The sequence below is a fragment of the Cervus elaphus genome, chromosome 5 (assembly GCF_910594005.1).
Source record: "Cervus elaphus chromosome 5, mCerEla1.1, whole genome shotgun sequence".
Classification (NCBI taxonomy): Eukaryota; Metazoa; Chordata; class Mammalia; order Artiodactyla; family Cervidae; genus Cervus; species Cervus elaphus.
In genome coordinates, this window is record NC_057819.1 from 107,056,987 (window position 1) to 107,073,280 (window position 16,294).

General features: G+C 58.3%; 2 protein-coding genes across 8 annotated transcripts in view; both read left to right on the forward strand.

Moving 5' to 3' along the window:
- PEMT (phosphatidylethanolamine N-methyltransferase) overlaps positions 1-11,120 on the forward strand; it is a 35,197-nt gene extending 24,077 nt beyond the window's left edge. For 6 of the 7 annotated variants that reach the window (XM_043904063.1, XM_043904062.1, XM_043904068.1 and 3 more), the window contains 5 exons: positions 3,486-3,601; positions 6,120-6,265; positions 7,630-7,741; positions 10,496-10,570; positions 10,862-11,120. In XM_043904063.1, coding sequence (XP_043759998.1) covers positions 3,486-3,601; positions 6,120-6,265; positions 7,630-7,741; positions 10,496-10,570; positions 10,862-10,919 — 507 coding nt within the window. In that variant the 3' untranslated portion in view covers positions 10,920-11,120. Of the gene's footprint in view, positions 1-853; positions 956-3,485; positions 3,602-6,119; positions 6,266-7,629; positions 7,742-10,495; positions 10,571-10,861 lie in introns of all 7 variants that reach the window. The other variant, XM_043904065.1, reaches the window with a different exon arrangement.
- Positions 11,121-13,819: 2,699 nt separating this feature from the next.
- On the forward strand, positions 13,820-16,132 carry RASD1 (ras related dexamethasone induced 1). The gene is made up of 2 exons (XM_043904069.1): positions 13,820-14,809; positions 15,037-16,132. Exons 1-2 carry the CDS (start codon positions 14,524-14,526, stop codon positions 15,579-15,581), a joined length of 831 nt encoding a protein of 276 aa, XP_043760004.1. The 5' UTR covers positions 13,820-14,523; the 3' UTR covers positions 15,582-16,132.
- The last annotated feature ends 162 nt before the right edge of the window (positions 16,133-16,294 follow it).

Consider the following 16,294-nt stretch of genomic DNA (forward strand, 5'->3'; position numbering starts at 1 on the left):
CTGGGGTGATGTCAGCAGCAGGGTTTTCACAGGTGCCTTGCGTTAAGGCAAGGGTGTTCCCTATTATACCTCCCGCGCTGACTGACTTTCTGTCAGGAAGGCATGTTGGATTTTTGTCAAATGTTCTTTTGTGTCTCTTAAGGCAATCATAGTGTTTTCTTCTTATGTAGTTTGTTTACATGGTGAATTACATTGATTGGTTTTCAAATGTTAAACCAACTTTTCACTCCTGGTATAAACCTCACTTGATTGTGCTGATGTATTATCTTTTTAGTATATTGTTGATTCCATTGGCTGATTTGTTAATGTTTTGTCTAGAATTTTTGCATTTTGCTCAGAAAGGGTCTTTTTCTCTAGTTTTCTTGTGATGTTTTGGTATCAGGTAATGCTGGCTTCACGGAGTGAGTTGGGGAGTGTTCCTTCCTTTTCAATTTTTGGGAACAGTTCGTACATAATTGGGATTATTTCTTCCTTAAATGTTTGCTGGATTCACCAGTGAAGCCCGCTGGACCTGGAACTTTCTTTTGTGAAGATTTTTGACTCTATGTCAAAATATGTGGATGGACGTAGTGTATGCTGGTCGAACTCTCTGCTGCTTTTCCTGCACAAGTTTTGGTCAAATTCACTGGTGTAGTTTTTCGCATATCCTTTTTTGCCCTTTTAATGTCTGTAGACTTTAGTCTTGATGTTGAGAATCTGTCTTTTTTTTTCTTGCTCAGTCTGAGTAGAGGTTTTCAAGAACCACCTCTTGGTTTCATTGATTTTTCTTTAGTGTTTTTCTATTTTCTATCATCGATTTCCACTCCACACTTTCTCCTACTTACATGGGTTTCATTTTCTCTCCTTTCTCTAGTTTCTTGTGGGAGCTGAGACCAGTGAATGAGACCTTCCTTCTCTCTCCTGTGGGTGTTCAGTGCCATAAACCCTCCCAAGCTGCAGCATCCCACAGATGTTGGTATGTTGTGCTTTCATTTTCACTCAATTCAAAATCCTTCTTGTTTCCTTTTCCATTTTTTCTTTCCCCCAGGAGTTGGTTTTTTGGGAAATGTGTTACTTAGTTTCTAGATGTTTGGGGATTGTTTTCAGAGAGCTTTTTCTGTTATTAATTTCCGATTAACTCCACTGTGGTCAGAAAACACACGTTGTATGATGTGTAACTCTTACCGTGACTTGTTTTACTTCCCGGAATGTGGTCTGTCTTGGTAAATGTCCTGTGTGCACTTGAAACTAATTTCTTCCCTGCTGTTGTTGAGTGAGGTCTTTTACAAACATCAGTATACCGAGTTGGTTGATAGTATTCAAATCTTTATCCTTACCTGTTCTAACAGTACTGAGAGAGGAGTATTGAAGTAACTATTTCTGTTTTGCAGATTTATCAGTTTTACTTCATGGACTGTAAGCTCTGGCATCAAGTGCTTGAATGTTTAGGAGGTTATGTCTTCTTGGTTAATTGTGAAACAATCTTCTCTATCTTGGTAATAATGTTTGCTCTGAAATCTACTTTGTCTAAAATTTATACAACCACTCAGCCTCCTTTCCACCAGTGTTAGTAGAGTGACTGTTGTGCCAGCCTGTTGTGGTTAGCTGGTTTGTATCTTTATAAGTAAAGTGTATTTCGTGTAGCCAGCATGCAAGTGGATCATTTTTTATCCAGTCTGACAATCTCTGCCTTTTAATTGAGATGTTTGGTCATAAGCATTTAATGTTATTATTGATGGGGTGAGGCTTAAATCAGCATCCTTCACCCTTCATGTCCAGTGTTTGGAAAGCCCTTGCATATTTGTTTTGTGTGTGTGTGTGTGTGTGTGTGTGTTTCAGGTGAGTGGGCAAATGCCATCCTTCTTGGCTAGGAGTAGAAAGGATAGCAGTAATAAATGTCATTCAGTACTCAGTCCGTGTTCAGTTCTCGATTGTGTCAAAACTATCTTGTTCCAGTTGGTGTGTATGCATCAGGACCCAAATGCGGTTTGCACGTTGCACTCGGTGGGCATTGCACTTGGTAGACGTGACTCCTGAGCCCCTCACTTTCTTCCATGTCATCTACTCTGGGAGGAGAGTGAGTCACTTGTCTAGTAGGGTGTCTGGGTTTGGGTGATTACATCTTTGTGATGATGTGCCCCACTCTGTCCAAGGGTCCCATTCAGAGGTGGGGGGCGCAGAGCTCTGAGAAGCAGAGCAAGGAACATGCCTGCTCCACCGCACCTGGTGGTCCCCGATTGTGGGGGACAAGTGGTGGCCTGGGTCTGTGCTCCTCCCACTGGCCTACAGGAGGGGTGAGGACGTGATTCCGTGGCTGATTTTGAAAGCATTACCTCATCAGCAGAGAGGAAAAAAAATCAATGGCCTTTAAATCTGCGTCTTGACATCCCACACCAGAAACAAGGTTGTGTGCCAAAGATAGCGTTTTTGAAGAACAGCTGAGCCCTTCAGACAGAAAGGGTGCTAGGCTAGGATAGGAGCTGACGAGTCACTCAGATTCTCCCCTTATGGCTGGATGGCCCTTCTGGTCACTTCTGAGGAGCCCTGGCTTCCCCACATATAAATGGATCTCACCCCACCCAGCCCAGGCTGGTTTTGAGTGTTAAGTGAGCTCAGGTGGAAACACTTAAAATTGTTAGGTGCTGAGTTGATGTTGATGTGATTTCTACTGTTGGAATCTTGACATCCCTGGGTTCTGGGAACAGTGTGGACGTCCTGTCCATCCTTGTGGTTTGAGCCTGGGGTCCATGTGTGAACACAGGCTGCTTCCTCTGGCCGAGGACACTTTACCCTACAAGGACCTCTCTTCACCCCTCGGTGGACCCCGCCTTGATCCAGCTACTCTGGAAGGGGATGGTCTCCCAGGCCCCCAGAAGGAACCATGTGCAGGTTCCTGTCCTGAAAACTGACCATCCAGATGCCCTCCTGACTGAGAGTGAGTCAGCCAGCTGGTTTTCATGCCAGAGCAACAGGCAAGGTGACTGGGGATAGCAGAGGCAGAAGGGGCCCTGGGGAGCCCCCTCTCACTTTGCTCCACCATTAGCTGCTGAAGGTTGACAGTCTGGGCCTGATGAATTTGGAAAAATAAAAGAAGGTTTCTGTGGCTAAAAAGTGAAAGCTCTGGGCATGTAGGGCAAAGGGTCTGGGACAGTGGGCGTGTCCAGTGGGAGAAGGTGGCGCTGGGCTCATCCCAGGCTCCCTCCCCTCCACGGTCCTGACCCCACGTCCATGGAGTGTGTGATTGTGAGTGTGTTCTGGACCCTGGGTGGGGAAGCCGAGCTGCTCAAGGCTGAGGGGCTCAGCTACCCCCTGGTCTCCTGGCCTCCTCCTGCTTCAGTGTTCAGCTGCTTCCAGAAGGACTTTGTGTTCTGTTTGCACAGGTCTTCCCCCACCGTGGAGGTGGGCCGAGACCCCTCCCCATACCCCGCCCCTGCATGACCTCCCCATGTGACCCCTCCCCCACCGGCAAGGGCCCCTTGGGTCTCAGCTGCTCTCTCTGCACATAGGTCGCGAGATGGGAACACAAGACCCGAAAGCTGAGCAAGGCCTTTGGGTCCCCCCGCCTGGCCTGCTACACCCTGGGTGGGGCCATCCTGCTCCTGAACATCCTGCGCTCCCACTGGTAAGGACCCCTCCCCTCCCCCGCTAGCCCCCACCTCACCTCAAGCCCCTGGGGGAGCCCCCTCCTCCACCCCATCCCCACCAGGGAAGAGGTGGGAGGCGCCTGGGGCGAGGGGCGAGAGGCAGGGCGGGGGGACCAGGCCTGAGCTGCTCTGAGCCTACCTCCCCCACTGGCTCTGTTGGCTCAGAGAAACCTCCACTTGGGCTCCATCTGGAGAGGTGGCCCCACACAGCGAGCAGTGACCTGGGTCAGTGGCGGGGGAGGGGAGGGCAGCCAGGCCAGCTCAGTGGAACCCCTCCACAATGGGGTTAGTGCTGCACACCCCCTTCCTCCCCCAGTTACTCTGAAAACTCAGCTTGCGGGTGGTGGGGGTGTGGCGGGGTGGGGGTTCGGGTAGACCCAAACAGCCCCACCTGGCGGGCCGCCCAGTGCAGGTGCTACCCTTCCACTCGATTGGCTGCTTTCCTGCATTCTTCCCTAAGGAGCCTTTGCAGGCACTCTGGCCCTTCTGAATGAGTGAGCGAGTGAATGAATGAATGAGTGAGCACAGAGCAACCCCGTGGCCCCTTCTCCCTGGCTGTCACCGAGGGGGCATTTAAAGCTCCTGAAACATCAGTGTCTCAGGAGATGGGACATGCTGCCTGTTTCCCTTCAACAATGTGCTGTTTCTAGTTCTTGTGTATTCTTGGCCTCCTGAGTCCACCATGTAGGGAAAAAAACCCGGGACCCCAGGCCCAGCCCCGCCACTGTTCCTATGGGGTGGAGCCTGCAGGTGGGCTGCACCAAGGGGAGCGGCCAGGTGGGTGTGGGGGGAGTGGAGGGGCGGAGGGCAAGATGATGGAGTCTGTCCGGAGGGCTGACGGGGTCCTCCATGTGGCCCCGACTCAAACCCCCGTTGGCCAGCAGAGGCCAGCAGAGGCAGGTCTATAGACAAGCTGCTGTCCCTCCCATCCTACCACAAGGCTGGCGCTGGCAGGACGTGTCACATCCTGGGCCCTTGAGAGGCCTGGCGGGGGAGTGACCCCAGGCCCAGCCCCTCTCCCAGTGTCACCGTCAGCCTAGCCTATGTCTACCTTTTGGCTAGGGCTTTCCTCCCGGATGAACTAACCACCCAGGGAGTTTGGGGGCAGAGAAAGGACCCCTCCACCCCAAGCAGGCCTGTTTTCCCTTCTCTCCTCTGTGGTCCTCCTCCTGTTTGCCCCCCGCTGACAGGTCTGGGTGGGGTTCAGGGACAGGGCTTGTGGGAGTCCTGCTCTCCAGCTCCCCAGCACCCTTCACCTGTTGCTTTATGTGGTTCTTGCAGGTGGGTTTTCTGTGCCTTTGTGCGGGTGTGGATGGTAAAAGACACTTTACTAAAATTGACCATTTCAGCCACCTTGAGGTATAGTTTTGTGACCTTTAGGACCTCTCCCCGGGAGTGATATCTGTCAGTCAGCTCACAGGGCTGTGTCCAGCCCACCTGCTCTATAGACAGGAAAGGTGGAGGGGTGGGAGGGTGCTGGCCTGAGGGCTGACCCAAGCTGCCAGCTCTCAGAACTGCGGGTTTATCAGAGCCCAGGAAGGGTGCAGGGGTGGGGCATGGGCGCGGCCACCTGGCATCGCACGGGGTGTGTGGTTCTGAGCCAGTCCCAGCAGCTCAGCCTGGAGCTGCGGGGTGACCCTGAGCCCAGCAGCAGGAGAGGTGGGTGGAGAGCAGGGGGCGTGGGCAGTGTGACCGGGGGCCAGGTGTGCCCTGACACATGTGCTGCCGTTTAACAGGTCACCGTGCAGGCCTCTGCCCGTGGTGTCCTGTTTGCTGTTCAAACAGATGCTTCTCCCGCCTCCCTGTTCCCCTTCCTTCACTTTGAGCGGGGGGCAAGGGGGCTGCTTTTCCTGGTCTATGAACACAGACTATGACCCCTTCTGCCTGGCGTGGGCAGGCGCCAGGGCTTTAGCTCAACCTAAGGAGAGTTTGACGACATCCGGCTAATGGAGTGGACAAATGGAGATGGAACTTGCTCTGCTAGAAAGAGCCTGACAGGGTGGTCCAGCGGTTAGGACTCCTGCTTCCACGGCCGAGGGCACGAGTTCAATCCCTGGTCAGGGAACTAAGATCCCACAAGCTGTGGGGTGTGGCCAAAAGAAGGAAAGAGAGGGAGGAAGGGAGGACGGAGGGCGGGTGGGCATCCTCACGACGGAGGGAGAGTTGGGTGGAAGCGTGAGTTCGGAGTCTCCTTCCTTCTGCAGTGCCAGTCACCCTCGGACTGAACACCCTGCTGTCCTGCAGAGTCTAAAATATTGTCATTCATGATCTATTTCTAAAAACCACTATGTGTTACAGACAAGTCAGGATTTCTAGCTTCTCTGGAAGCAGGCACCAGCCCCCCATTCCAGTCACTTCTTCCGTGGCGGCCCCTCAGCAGGCCACTTGACTCATCCTCGGCACCCGCCTAAGACCCCTGGACAGGCTACTCTGGGGGCCTAGGGGCAGGGTAGGTGGCCCCTCTGCACGGCGGTGACCTCCCCGCCCTGCCCGCAGCTTCACGCAGGCCATGCTAAGCCAGCCCCGGATGCAGAGCCTGGACAACCCCGCGGCCTACCACGTGGGCCTGGCGCTCCTGGGAGTGGGCGGCGTGTTCGTCTTTTCCAGTTTCCTGGCGCTGGGCTTCACCGGGACCTTCCTAGGTAAGACCCTGAGTGTGGGGGGCTGGGGCCCTGCTCCCCACAACTCCAGGCCTCAGCCTGCCCTGCTCAGCATGGGGGGCCAGGCCCTCAAGCCCCAGCCAGCTTCTTGGCCTCCAGGATGGGCCGAGCTTCTGTTGCTGTGTTCAGGTCCGATTGGGGCTGGTGCAAGTCTGGCGCTGGCGACAGCTGGGGGCACTGACCCCTCCGCTTGCCCATGGCTCCGGAACTTTGGGGCTGAGAGTCCAGTGCTGGCAGAGCTGGATGTCCTAGACATCCAACTCCCAGTTTGGACTCCGGGGGGCGGGAGCAGGGCTGCTGATGTGCTGGGGGCAGTGGGGCCAGAGCAGAAGGCCAGCCAGGGATCACATCGCTCGAGTCCCTGAGGGCCATGCAGGGGACTGGGGCATCCTCCCAGGAGGAGAGTCCCGCAGGGGAGGTCCTCTGGGGGCCAAGGAGCAGCTGGGGATCATGGTGTGGGCCTCATGGGGTGGGGTGAGGGAGGGAGCCAGGGGAGGGAGGGGTGGTGCTGTCCAGCCAACCTCAGGAGACCAGGGGTGAGCAGCCCCACAGCAGGGGCGGGGTGAGGGGCAGCCAGAGTCTGGAGGAGGGAGGGGGAAGGGCCTGGAACACCAGCCGCCTCGGGGCCCCCAGGAGAAATGGCCTGGAACGTGGGGCCCTCAGGCTCAGAGATGTAGGTCAGAGTGGCTGAGGCCCCGCCCCGCCCCACCTGTGAGCCACCCTGAAGCAGACTTCTTTGTCACCGGGAAGAAAGGCTCCCTGGCTGCGAGCCCTCTGTCCCCAGACAGCAGTGATGGTGATGCAGCTGCTACTCCTCCAGGCCCACATGTGCCTGGAGCGCAAGGGACACTGGGACCAGCGGGCCCTGGTGAGCAGCGCTGCTCCCTGAGGGCCATGCCCAGGCCGGGCCGGGCCAGACCGCGCTGGACACCGGATCTGTTGTCCCCTGCCTCTTGGACCGCCACACCCTCCCCTGGGAAAAGCTCTGGGCTGGCTGCGGAGGGAGAGCTGATCTCCAGGCTGGCAGCCCAGGTCGGGGTGGCCCAGCCAAGGGAGGAGGGGGAGGTGGAGCAGAGATAGTGAGTAGGGGTAGGCCTGCTTTCGACAGTGGGGGGCAGGTGAAGGGAAGGTCTACAGGAAGCGCCATGAGCCGAGGAGATGGCAAAGGAGGAGAGGTGTCCGGAGAGTGGGGAGAGTCCCCAAGCAGAGGGGACAACACATGCAAAGGCACAGAGACAAAAGCAGGTGGGGGTACAGCCCCTGGGGACCCCCCCAGTGGCCTGCACACCTCCCTCTGGATGGGGCAGCCAGGCTGTGACCCTCCTTCCTGCCCGCCCTGTTTGCAGGTGACTACTTCGGGATCCTCAAGGAGGCCAGAGTGACCATGTTCCCGTTCAGCGTCCTGGACAACCCCATGTACTGGGGCAGCACAGCCATCTACCTGGGCTGGGCCATCGTGTGAGTCAGCCCTTGTGCCCCATGGAGCCCAGGGCACTGGTCAGGGCTCCTTTCCTGGGGAGCCCCTCACCGGTGGGAGCAGAGAACATCCTAGAATGAGGCTGGCAGACTTCCTCTTAAAAGAGCGGGAGGCTCCTGGGCAGCAGGTGACGGAGTGGCCGTGGTTGCGAAATTTGAATTTCACGTCATTTTCACAAGTCACAAAATATTCTTTTGATTTTCTTAAACAATTACAAATATAAAAGCTGTTCTTTGCCTGGGGACCACAGGCTGCCAACCTAGTGCTGGAACTGGGCAGGGAGGCCCCCTGCCCGCAGCCAGCCTGCAGGATCTGCGTTCCACACACCAGGGTCCCTCTGGCCAGCAACCCGCAGTCCAGGAGCCTGGCACACACACCCCCCAGGGCAGCTCCCATCTGTCCATTTTCTGGATTAGGACTTCTTCCATAGAAAGGTTTTCTTTGTAGAAAGAATTCTGCTTTTACCGAATGCTGGAAAACAACTTGCCAGGAAGGTCACAGGTGCCCCCAGAGTCCAGAAGGACGACAGGGCCTAAAGGAACAAACCTCAATGGTGGACCGTCTGGAGCGGACGTTCCCCCACCAGCCCCACCTTCGGGGGGTCGGGTACATGGGATCCAACCTCTGGGCTTTGAGTGACAAGGAGCTGGAGGGGCACGTGTGGGTCTGCTGGGACCCCCTGCCTGTGCCCCACTTCAGGCAACCCCTCATCCACCTGCCTTCAGCCTGGCCCCTCTCTCCTGGACTGGGGCAGTGGGATCCAGGGAGGCAGGCTCCCCCCACAGGCTTACCCACTCCCCATAGTGTCTCCGACCTGAGACTGGCAGGGGGAGCCCCACACAGGTCCTCCTGCAAACTTCCCTGCCAGCACACCCACCGTTCCCTCTCACTTCCACTCCCAGTCAATCTTTCCAAACCCAGCTTGAGGTGTCCCCTCCTCCAGGAAGTCCTCCCTGACCTCCTGCAATACACACACACACACACACACACACACACACTTTCTCTGTGCTTAGATGTCTCTGTCACACACACGTACACACACACACGCACACACACACACACACACTTCCTCTGTGCTTAGATGTCTGTCACACACACGCACACACACACACACACACACACACACACACACACACACACACACACACACACACACTTCCTCTGTGCTTAGATGTCTGTCACACACACGCACACACACACACACACACACACACACACACACACACACACACACACACACACACACACACACACACACACACACACACACACACACACACACACACACACACACACACACACACACACACACACTTCCTCTGTGCTTAGATGTCTCTGTCTCCAGTAGTGAGAGGTTGCCCCCTCTACAGGGCTGTTAGGCCAAGGTTCTCAAGAACATATGAGGAGCCCTAGGGGCCCAGACTCCCACAGACCCCTCAGGAGGGCACCAGCCATGTGGTGATGAGGAGGGGCCTCAGATGTGCAGGGGAGGGAGCCCTTCGTCTGAGAGCTCATTAGACATACTCCATTACCTGGGGTTGCCAGACGCTGACCCAGCAGTCTGCTCCCAGGCCTTCCCAGCCCATCTGTCCCCAGCCTGGGGCCCCACAGACAGGGCTTCCTGTTGGCCCAAGCAAGCAGGTGTGTGGGAGCCCCAGAAGGTCTGAGGTGCTGGGATTCCCGGGGCACCAGCCCATCAGCCTGAGTGAGATGCCCCCTCCCCACGGTGCACAGCTGTGTCCCTGGGAACCGCCCCCCCCACCCCACCCCAGGCTCTGGGCTCTGGCAGGTGGGTCCCTGTGGGCCTCAGTTTCCTCATCTGTAGTGTGGGACAATCACCTGCACACGGTTGTTCAGTTACAGTGCTTTCAAGGTGGGAAAGTTCACATAGAACAGAGAAGGGCATTTGGCTCCCGTTCAGCATCTGTGCCCAGCTGACAAGGGGCTGGCTTCCCAGGCCGGGGGCTGGCCGCCTTAGGGATACTGTGGCCACGGAGCCCTGGCCCTGAGGTCCCCCAGTGGGTGGGGGTGGGGGCGGGGGGAGGCTCTGCCCACTCCAGGAAGCAGCACCAGGACCGTAAGCAGGGCCTCAGGAGGGCAGATCTCGTTTCAGCCCCTAAGCATCTGTGCCCTTGGCATGTCCACGTGGCAGTGCTGAGGACCAGGTGGCCCCGCTCACCCTCAAGGTCGATTTGAATGGAGTCCACAGAATAGAAGGTGGGGGTGTCATAGGGGACACTTGGCCTTCACTGTCCCTGAAGCCCCCAGAGAGACAGTGTGAGGTTCTGGGGAGTGGGGGTGGGAAGGCAGAGGGTCCCCGGGGGGGTACCCATCTGCCTCGAGCCCCCCAGCCTGGGCCTCAGGCTCCCCTCCAGCTCCTGGGCTCCACGAGCCAGCTCCCTTCATCTCCTCCTCAGCTGTCTGAATGTGAGGGCCCAGCCCCGGCAGCAGTCACTAGCAGAGAGCCTGTGAAGGGGCTCACTGGACACTCCACCTGGCTTTGGGTGCCCTGGCCCGATTTCTAGAAAACAGCCTGAGAACATGGCTTCTGGTGGGCAGAGGCCCCACGACCTCCTGTGCGGAAAAGAACACGCTGACCGCTCGGGTGATTTGGGGAGGCCAGTCATTTGTTTCTCCCTGCGTCAGCCCGGGCCTGGATGGGCAATGGTGAGGTGGACCCTCGTCCGAGAGAAGGCTGGCCCTGGGCCTGCCCCTGACCCAGCGTTTCCCTGCAGGCATGCCAGCCCCACCGGCCTGCTGCTGACCGCGGTGGTGGCACTCATCTACATGGTCGCCATCCTGTATGAGGAGTGAGTAGGCGCTGTCGTGGGCTGGGGACGCCGTGTGCCCGTGGGACCCGCACTGGGCCTTCCTCTCCCTCCAGGGCCTCCCTGTGACCCTGGCAGCTGGCCATGGCCAGGTCACTGTCAGAGCGGCAGATGGGCAGCTGAGCGGGTACAGGACAGGCCCGGAAGCCAGGCTGGCAGTGCTGGCCCTTTCTGGTCACACACGGACCCCCGACCCTGTCCACCCTGGGTGGGAAGCATGGGTGGCAGTGTCAAGCTCAACACCAGCTGACCAAGCCTCTCTCACCCCTGCAGGCCCTTCACCGCCGAAATCTATCAGCAGAAAGCCTCCCAGGCCTGTAAGAGAAGCTGACGGCTGCGGCCACTCCGTGAGAGTTCCCACCTCAGGCCTGCCCCAAGCACAGGCCCCTTGAGGGGGAGAGCGGTGCTTGGCGAGGACTGTCCAGTGCCTTGAAAACACGGCTTGAGGGCTCTGGACAGGCGCCTTGTGGCCCCAGAGCCCCCTGCCCTGCTGCCCACCTTGTCCTGACTAATAAAAGGCGCCTGACCCATCCCTCTCTGGTCTCCATCTGTCCAGGTCAGGGAGGGGCAAGCCAGGGTCTGGGAAAGGGTCCCTGAGCTGGGAGGGGTGCCATCATCCACGCTGGACAGTGGGGGGACTGTCCAGGCCTTTGGGCCTCCTGTGCCCCCCACCTCACCCCACTGCTGCCCTTCTGGGGGACAGCCCAGCCTTAGCTTCCTGAGAGGGAAGCACTGAGTCCCTCTGCCGGCATCTCTGGTTACTCTGACATTTCTCTCCTAATGACCCATGGTCCTCACGTGGCCACAAGGAGCAGCCATGGGGCCACCGGGCCTGTGGGCAGGCCTGACTGCAGAGCTGTGGGCACAGGGTGGGGCCCTTGTCCAGGTCCAGCCTCACCTGCACAGCCCCTGGCCCTCCAAGGGCACAGAACCTACTTTACTCCCTTTGGGATGGGAGACAGGGGGCTCCACCTGTGCACCTGGCCCCCTAGCCTCAGCATCCTCACCTGTGAAGTAGCCCAGTAGCCATGCTCACCCTGGGCCCCTGGGTGCTGTGGGCAGTGCCAGCTGGCTCTGCCATGGAGCTCCTCAAGGCTGCCCTCTGGTGTCTTGGATTCAGAGGTCTCAGGGTTCGAGGAGCTGAAGGAGGCATGGAGGCAGGTCTTACCAGTGCCTCTGCTTGCATACCTTCAAGGACAGGAAGCTCACCCCCTGTGGGCACCTCTGACATCCTGGCCCCCATGGCCTGAGCTGTCTGTCAGGGCAGGACTGTGTGACTCCTGGGTCTTGCAGCTGTGGGAGTCAGGCCTGGGGCAAGGAGGGTCTACTGTGATGGGAACAGCCCACAGCTGAGGAGGAAACTGCTGGACAGCTGTGACCTTGGCTGTGGAGGCAAGGTCAGAAGGGAAAGCAGCTCTGGTTAGCTATGTTCTCTTTGTCAGGCCGTGGCTGTGGGCTGGAGTGACACAGGACCCTCTGTGCAAAGAGCTGCTGGGGGTGGTCTTGGGCGGCAGGCCAGCACTCAGCATGCCTCAACACAACTTTCAGGAACCTTCTAAACCACTCTTTACCAGCAGACCAGGCCATGGTGAACACTTCCTGCCTTGGGGGCCAGCTGTTTGCTTCCAGCCCACCCCCAATATTTTAGCAAATGGTTTAAAAGTTTCCTATTCCACTCTGAGCCGGAAATTTGCTGCATTGCAAAGAAATCATACAGGCAGGTGCCCAGACCCAGAAAGCAAGACCATCGGTATCATCATAAACCTGTGCAACCTAGAATTAATGCAATGGCTGGAGGGTGGGGGCACCCTCAGGGGAAAGAATGGCAGGTGGGCTCAGGGCCTAATGAACTTAGCTGACTTGAGGGACAAGTCCTAGAACCTGGCATCTGTGGGTGAAGTCATGCCCAGGTGCCGGGAATTGAGGTTGAGAACCCAGGCTGGGCTCAGTACCTGCCACTGTCACCAGCTGGAAGGTGCCAGGGGAGTGAGGTTATCCTAGTCCTGACATGTGACCTGGGGTCGGGGGTGGGGGGGAGGAAGGCTCTGACTCTGGGCTGGGTCCTGGCCCACTGGCTTCCCTAGGGAGAGCTGGACCCTGCAGCTGTGGGCCCTGGGCAAGTAATTCCCCTGCCTCAGTTTCTCTGTCTGTAAAATGGAGATAGTAATAGTTTCCACCCCCAAGGCTGCCACAAAGAAAGACTTAAGGACTGTGCCTGAAAGTGAAAGTCAGTCACGTCCAACTCTTTGCGAACCCATGGACTATACAGTCCATGGAATTCTCTGGAGTGGGTAACCTAATCCTTCTCTAGTAGATCTTCCCGACCCAGGAATCAAAGCGGGGTCTCCTGCATTGCAGGCGGATTCTTTACCAACTGAGCTATTTAGGGAAGCCCAAAGACTGTGCCTGGGATGGGATAAATGGGAACCAACATTTTCCCGGCTTCCCCTGCAAAGGGCAGGAGATTCTGCTGGAATCCCGGTCACACAGGGCTGCCTGAGAAGCCCATGAGAGTCCAGAGGCCCTGTGCAAACCTGTGTGCAGACTGGTACGCTGGCACTGCTCAGAGCGTGGCCTGGGTGGATGGGTGGGTGGCACCAGCTAATAGCCCTGGCTCTTTCCCAAATCAGAAGCTGAGCACAGTCCAGCCTCGCCTGTCACCATGGGGAGCAATGGCCTTTCCACCAGTTCCAGGCTGGAGCCGGCCAGCTCCGGCAGCCTCTTCCTAGGCCTGTCAGCAGCAGCCCACTCCTGGTTACTGATCAACCCGCTGCCCCCTGGTTTGTTCTGCGGCCTCGTCGGTCATTTACTATTGTTGTTATTACCACGGCCCTACACTGTTTGCAAGTTCCCAACCAATCAGAGCCAAAGCTCCATCTTCCAGGAGATGAATACCAAGTCCAGAGAAGGCCAGCGACTGCTGTGATGCCCACGCAGCATTCAGACTCATCCTGGCTTCCAGACCATCTGCCCCAACTAGAAAATGGGAATGCTGGCCCATGGGACTCCAAAGGCACAAGATGCTATGGGGGAGGGAGGGAGGGAACGTCGGCCTGACTACCGAAAGGCAAGCCTCTGGTCCTTCCAGGCTCCAACAGGAAGACGGCAGGGGCAACCTCTGGCTGAAACTCCTACCAGGAACCAGCGCCTCTCTGGTTGGGAGAAAGGAGCTGAAGCCTGCGGTGGGGCGCGGGATCCAGAAGCTCCGTCTTCGCGGATTCCAATCCTGAGCGCCGAGCTCCGGGATCCCGACTCCGCCGGCGGGGCCTCAGCTGCCCTCTGGCGGCGGGAGCGGGCAGCGCCCACCTCCCGCTGACACCGCCTCCCGGGACGCCAGAGGGCTGGGCCGGCCCCGTTCTCAGAGGTGGTGAGAAGGTGCGCAAGGACCCGGGCGCGGTGCCTGGCACCTGGCACACACCTGCCGTCATGCTGCCCATTGTTCTTATTCTCCGAGGAAAGTGCGTTCCAAAGAAAGTATGCGCGTGTGAGTCCTGCGGTGGGGAAGGGGTGGAGGGAGGGACGGGGTCCTTGCATGTGGTCGGAAGCCCAGCCAGAACTGGGTCCCCGACGCCCTTGCGGCCGCTGAAGCAGCGGAGAAGCGCAGGGTCCGCGCGCCCGCAAGTAGGAGGCAGACCCTTGGCTGCCCTTCCCAAGTCCCGCCAGCGGGAGAGGGCAGCGGCCAGCGGAGGTGGACGGAGGGCGCAGTGGGGCCCGCGGGCGTGCGCACGGTGACGCGCAAGGCGGGGCGGGGCGGGGCGGCCACGCTGGCTGCATATAAGGGCGGCGCTGGACGCGCAGAACCAGAGCTTTTGTCCGAGATCCAGAGCCCCGCTGAGCCCAAGCCCGAGCCGGTCGAGCCGAGCTCTGCCCTGCGCCCCAACCACCGTCTGCTCGTCTCACGGCCCCGTGCCCGGCCCCCTCGGTCCCTCTGCTCAATGAAACTGTCCGCGATGATCAAGAAGATGTGCCCGAGCGACTCGGAGCTGAGGATCCCGGCCAAGAACTGCTACCGCATGGTGGTCCTCGGCTCGTCCAAGGTGGGCAAGACGGCCATCGTGTCGCGCTTCCTGACGGGCCGCTTCGAGGACGCCTACACGCCCACCATCGAGGACTTCCACCGCAAGTTCTACTGCATCCGCGGCGAGATCTACCAACTGGACATCCTCGACACGTCCGGCAACCACCCGTTCCCCGCCATGCGGCGCCTCTCCATTCTTACCGGTGAGCCGGGGCGGCCAGCAGCGGGCGTGGGGAGGGAGCGCGCCGCCGCGGTGCCCGGGACCCCTTGTCTCGGGGCGCGCGGGCTGGAGGCGCGGTCCGCGCGCCACGATGGGCGCTGGAGAGGTCAGCGTGCCCCTCACGGCGGCCGGAGCGCCCGAAGTCAACCCGCTTCAGCTGTCCCCTGGTAGCCGCCCTCACCCTCTTCTCTTCCGCTCTGTCCCCCGCAGGAGACGTGTTCATCCTGGTGTTCAGCCTGGACAACCGCGACTCCTTCGAGGAGGTCCGGAGGCTCAAGCGGCAGATTCTCGACACCAAGTCGTGCCTCAAAAACAAGACCAAGGAGGACGTGGACGTGCCCCTGGTCATCTGTGGCAACAAGGGGGACCGCGACTTCCACCGCCAGGTCGAGCCACACGAGATCCATCAGCTGGTGGGCGCCGACCCCCGGCGCTGCGCCTACTTCGAGATCTCGGCCAAGAGGAACAGCAGCCTGGACCAGATGTTCCACGCGCTCTTTGCCATGGCCAACCTGCCGCGCGAGATGAGCCCGGACCTGCACCGCCGCGTGTCGGCGCAGCACTGCGAGGCGCTGCATCAGAAGGCGCTGCAGGGCAAGAGGCTGCGGCGAGTGGGCGGCGACCGCGACGACCCCTTGGGCATCCTGGCGCCCTGGGCGCGCAGGCCGAGCGTGCACAGCGACCTCATGTACATACGCGAGAAGGCCAGCGGCGGCGGCCAGGCCAAGGACAAGGAGCGCTGCGTCATCAGCTAGGAGCCCCCGCTCCTCGCGGCCCCAGAGCCTCCGGAGGCCCTGTAGTTCGAGTGTCGGGGCCACGTGCCCCAAACCGCGGGCGTCTTCCTTCCCGGCGCCCCAGCCCGTGCACCGGAGAGACTCAGAGAGCAGAGAAGGGACCGTCATCTGTTCGGGAAGGAATGAGAACTGGCTGAGGCCCGACTCCCCCCCACTTCTGACGCCCATTGGCGCCCACTACTCCATTTCTCACAAAGCCCTAAAAATGGGGGCGGGGGTGGAAATTAAGCTTGTCCTGCTGGCAGGAGGAGCGGGGCATTATCTGTGTGATTGGGGGTTGCCATGACAGCTGGCCCGAAACCGAGGGTGGGGTCAGATCATAAGGAGTGACTTGTTTACATGTGTGTGCAATTGCACAAAGCAAAACATAAAACTTGCACTTTATTATAATAGAGTTCTGGTGTCACCCTGGACATGAACAAGATCTTACCTAGGTGTTTGCACTGCGTGTTGTCTTTAAAGTTATTGCTACTGGTTTTTTATTATAAAATAAAGTAATTTAAAATGGAAAACCATGCTTCCTTTGGCTTTAGAAATGGGGGAGGAGGGAGGGCAGGTCTCTACTTCTGTGGAACTGGACTGGCTTTTCCCAGAGTTGGACACTAACCCTGGCCTGAAAACAGCTCCCTGGAGAGAAGGCCCCAGAAAAGCTCCCAACAGCTGGAAGTCCTTCT

What these genes read in the sequence shown, in the direction of transcription:
- RASD1 (XM_043904069.1), top strand. Translation starts at nt 14,524, where the DNA reads ATGAAACTGTCCGCGATGATCAAGAAGATGTGCCCGAGCGACTCGGAG. An exon ending in GCGCCTCTCCATTCTTACCG is followed by an intron (nt 14,810 to 15,036) that starts GTGAGCCGGGGC and finishes TGTCCCCCGCAG; the next exon opens with GAGACGTGTTCATCCTGGTG.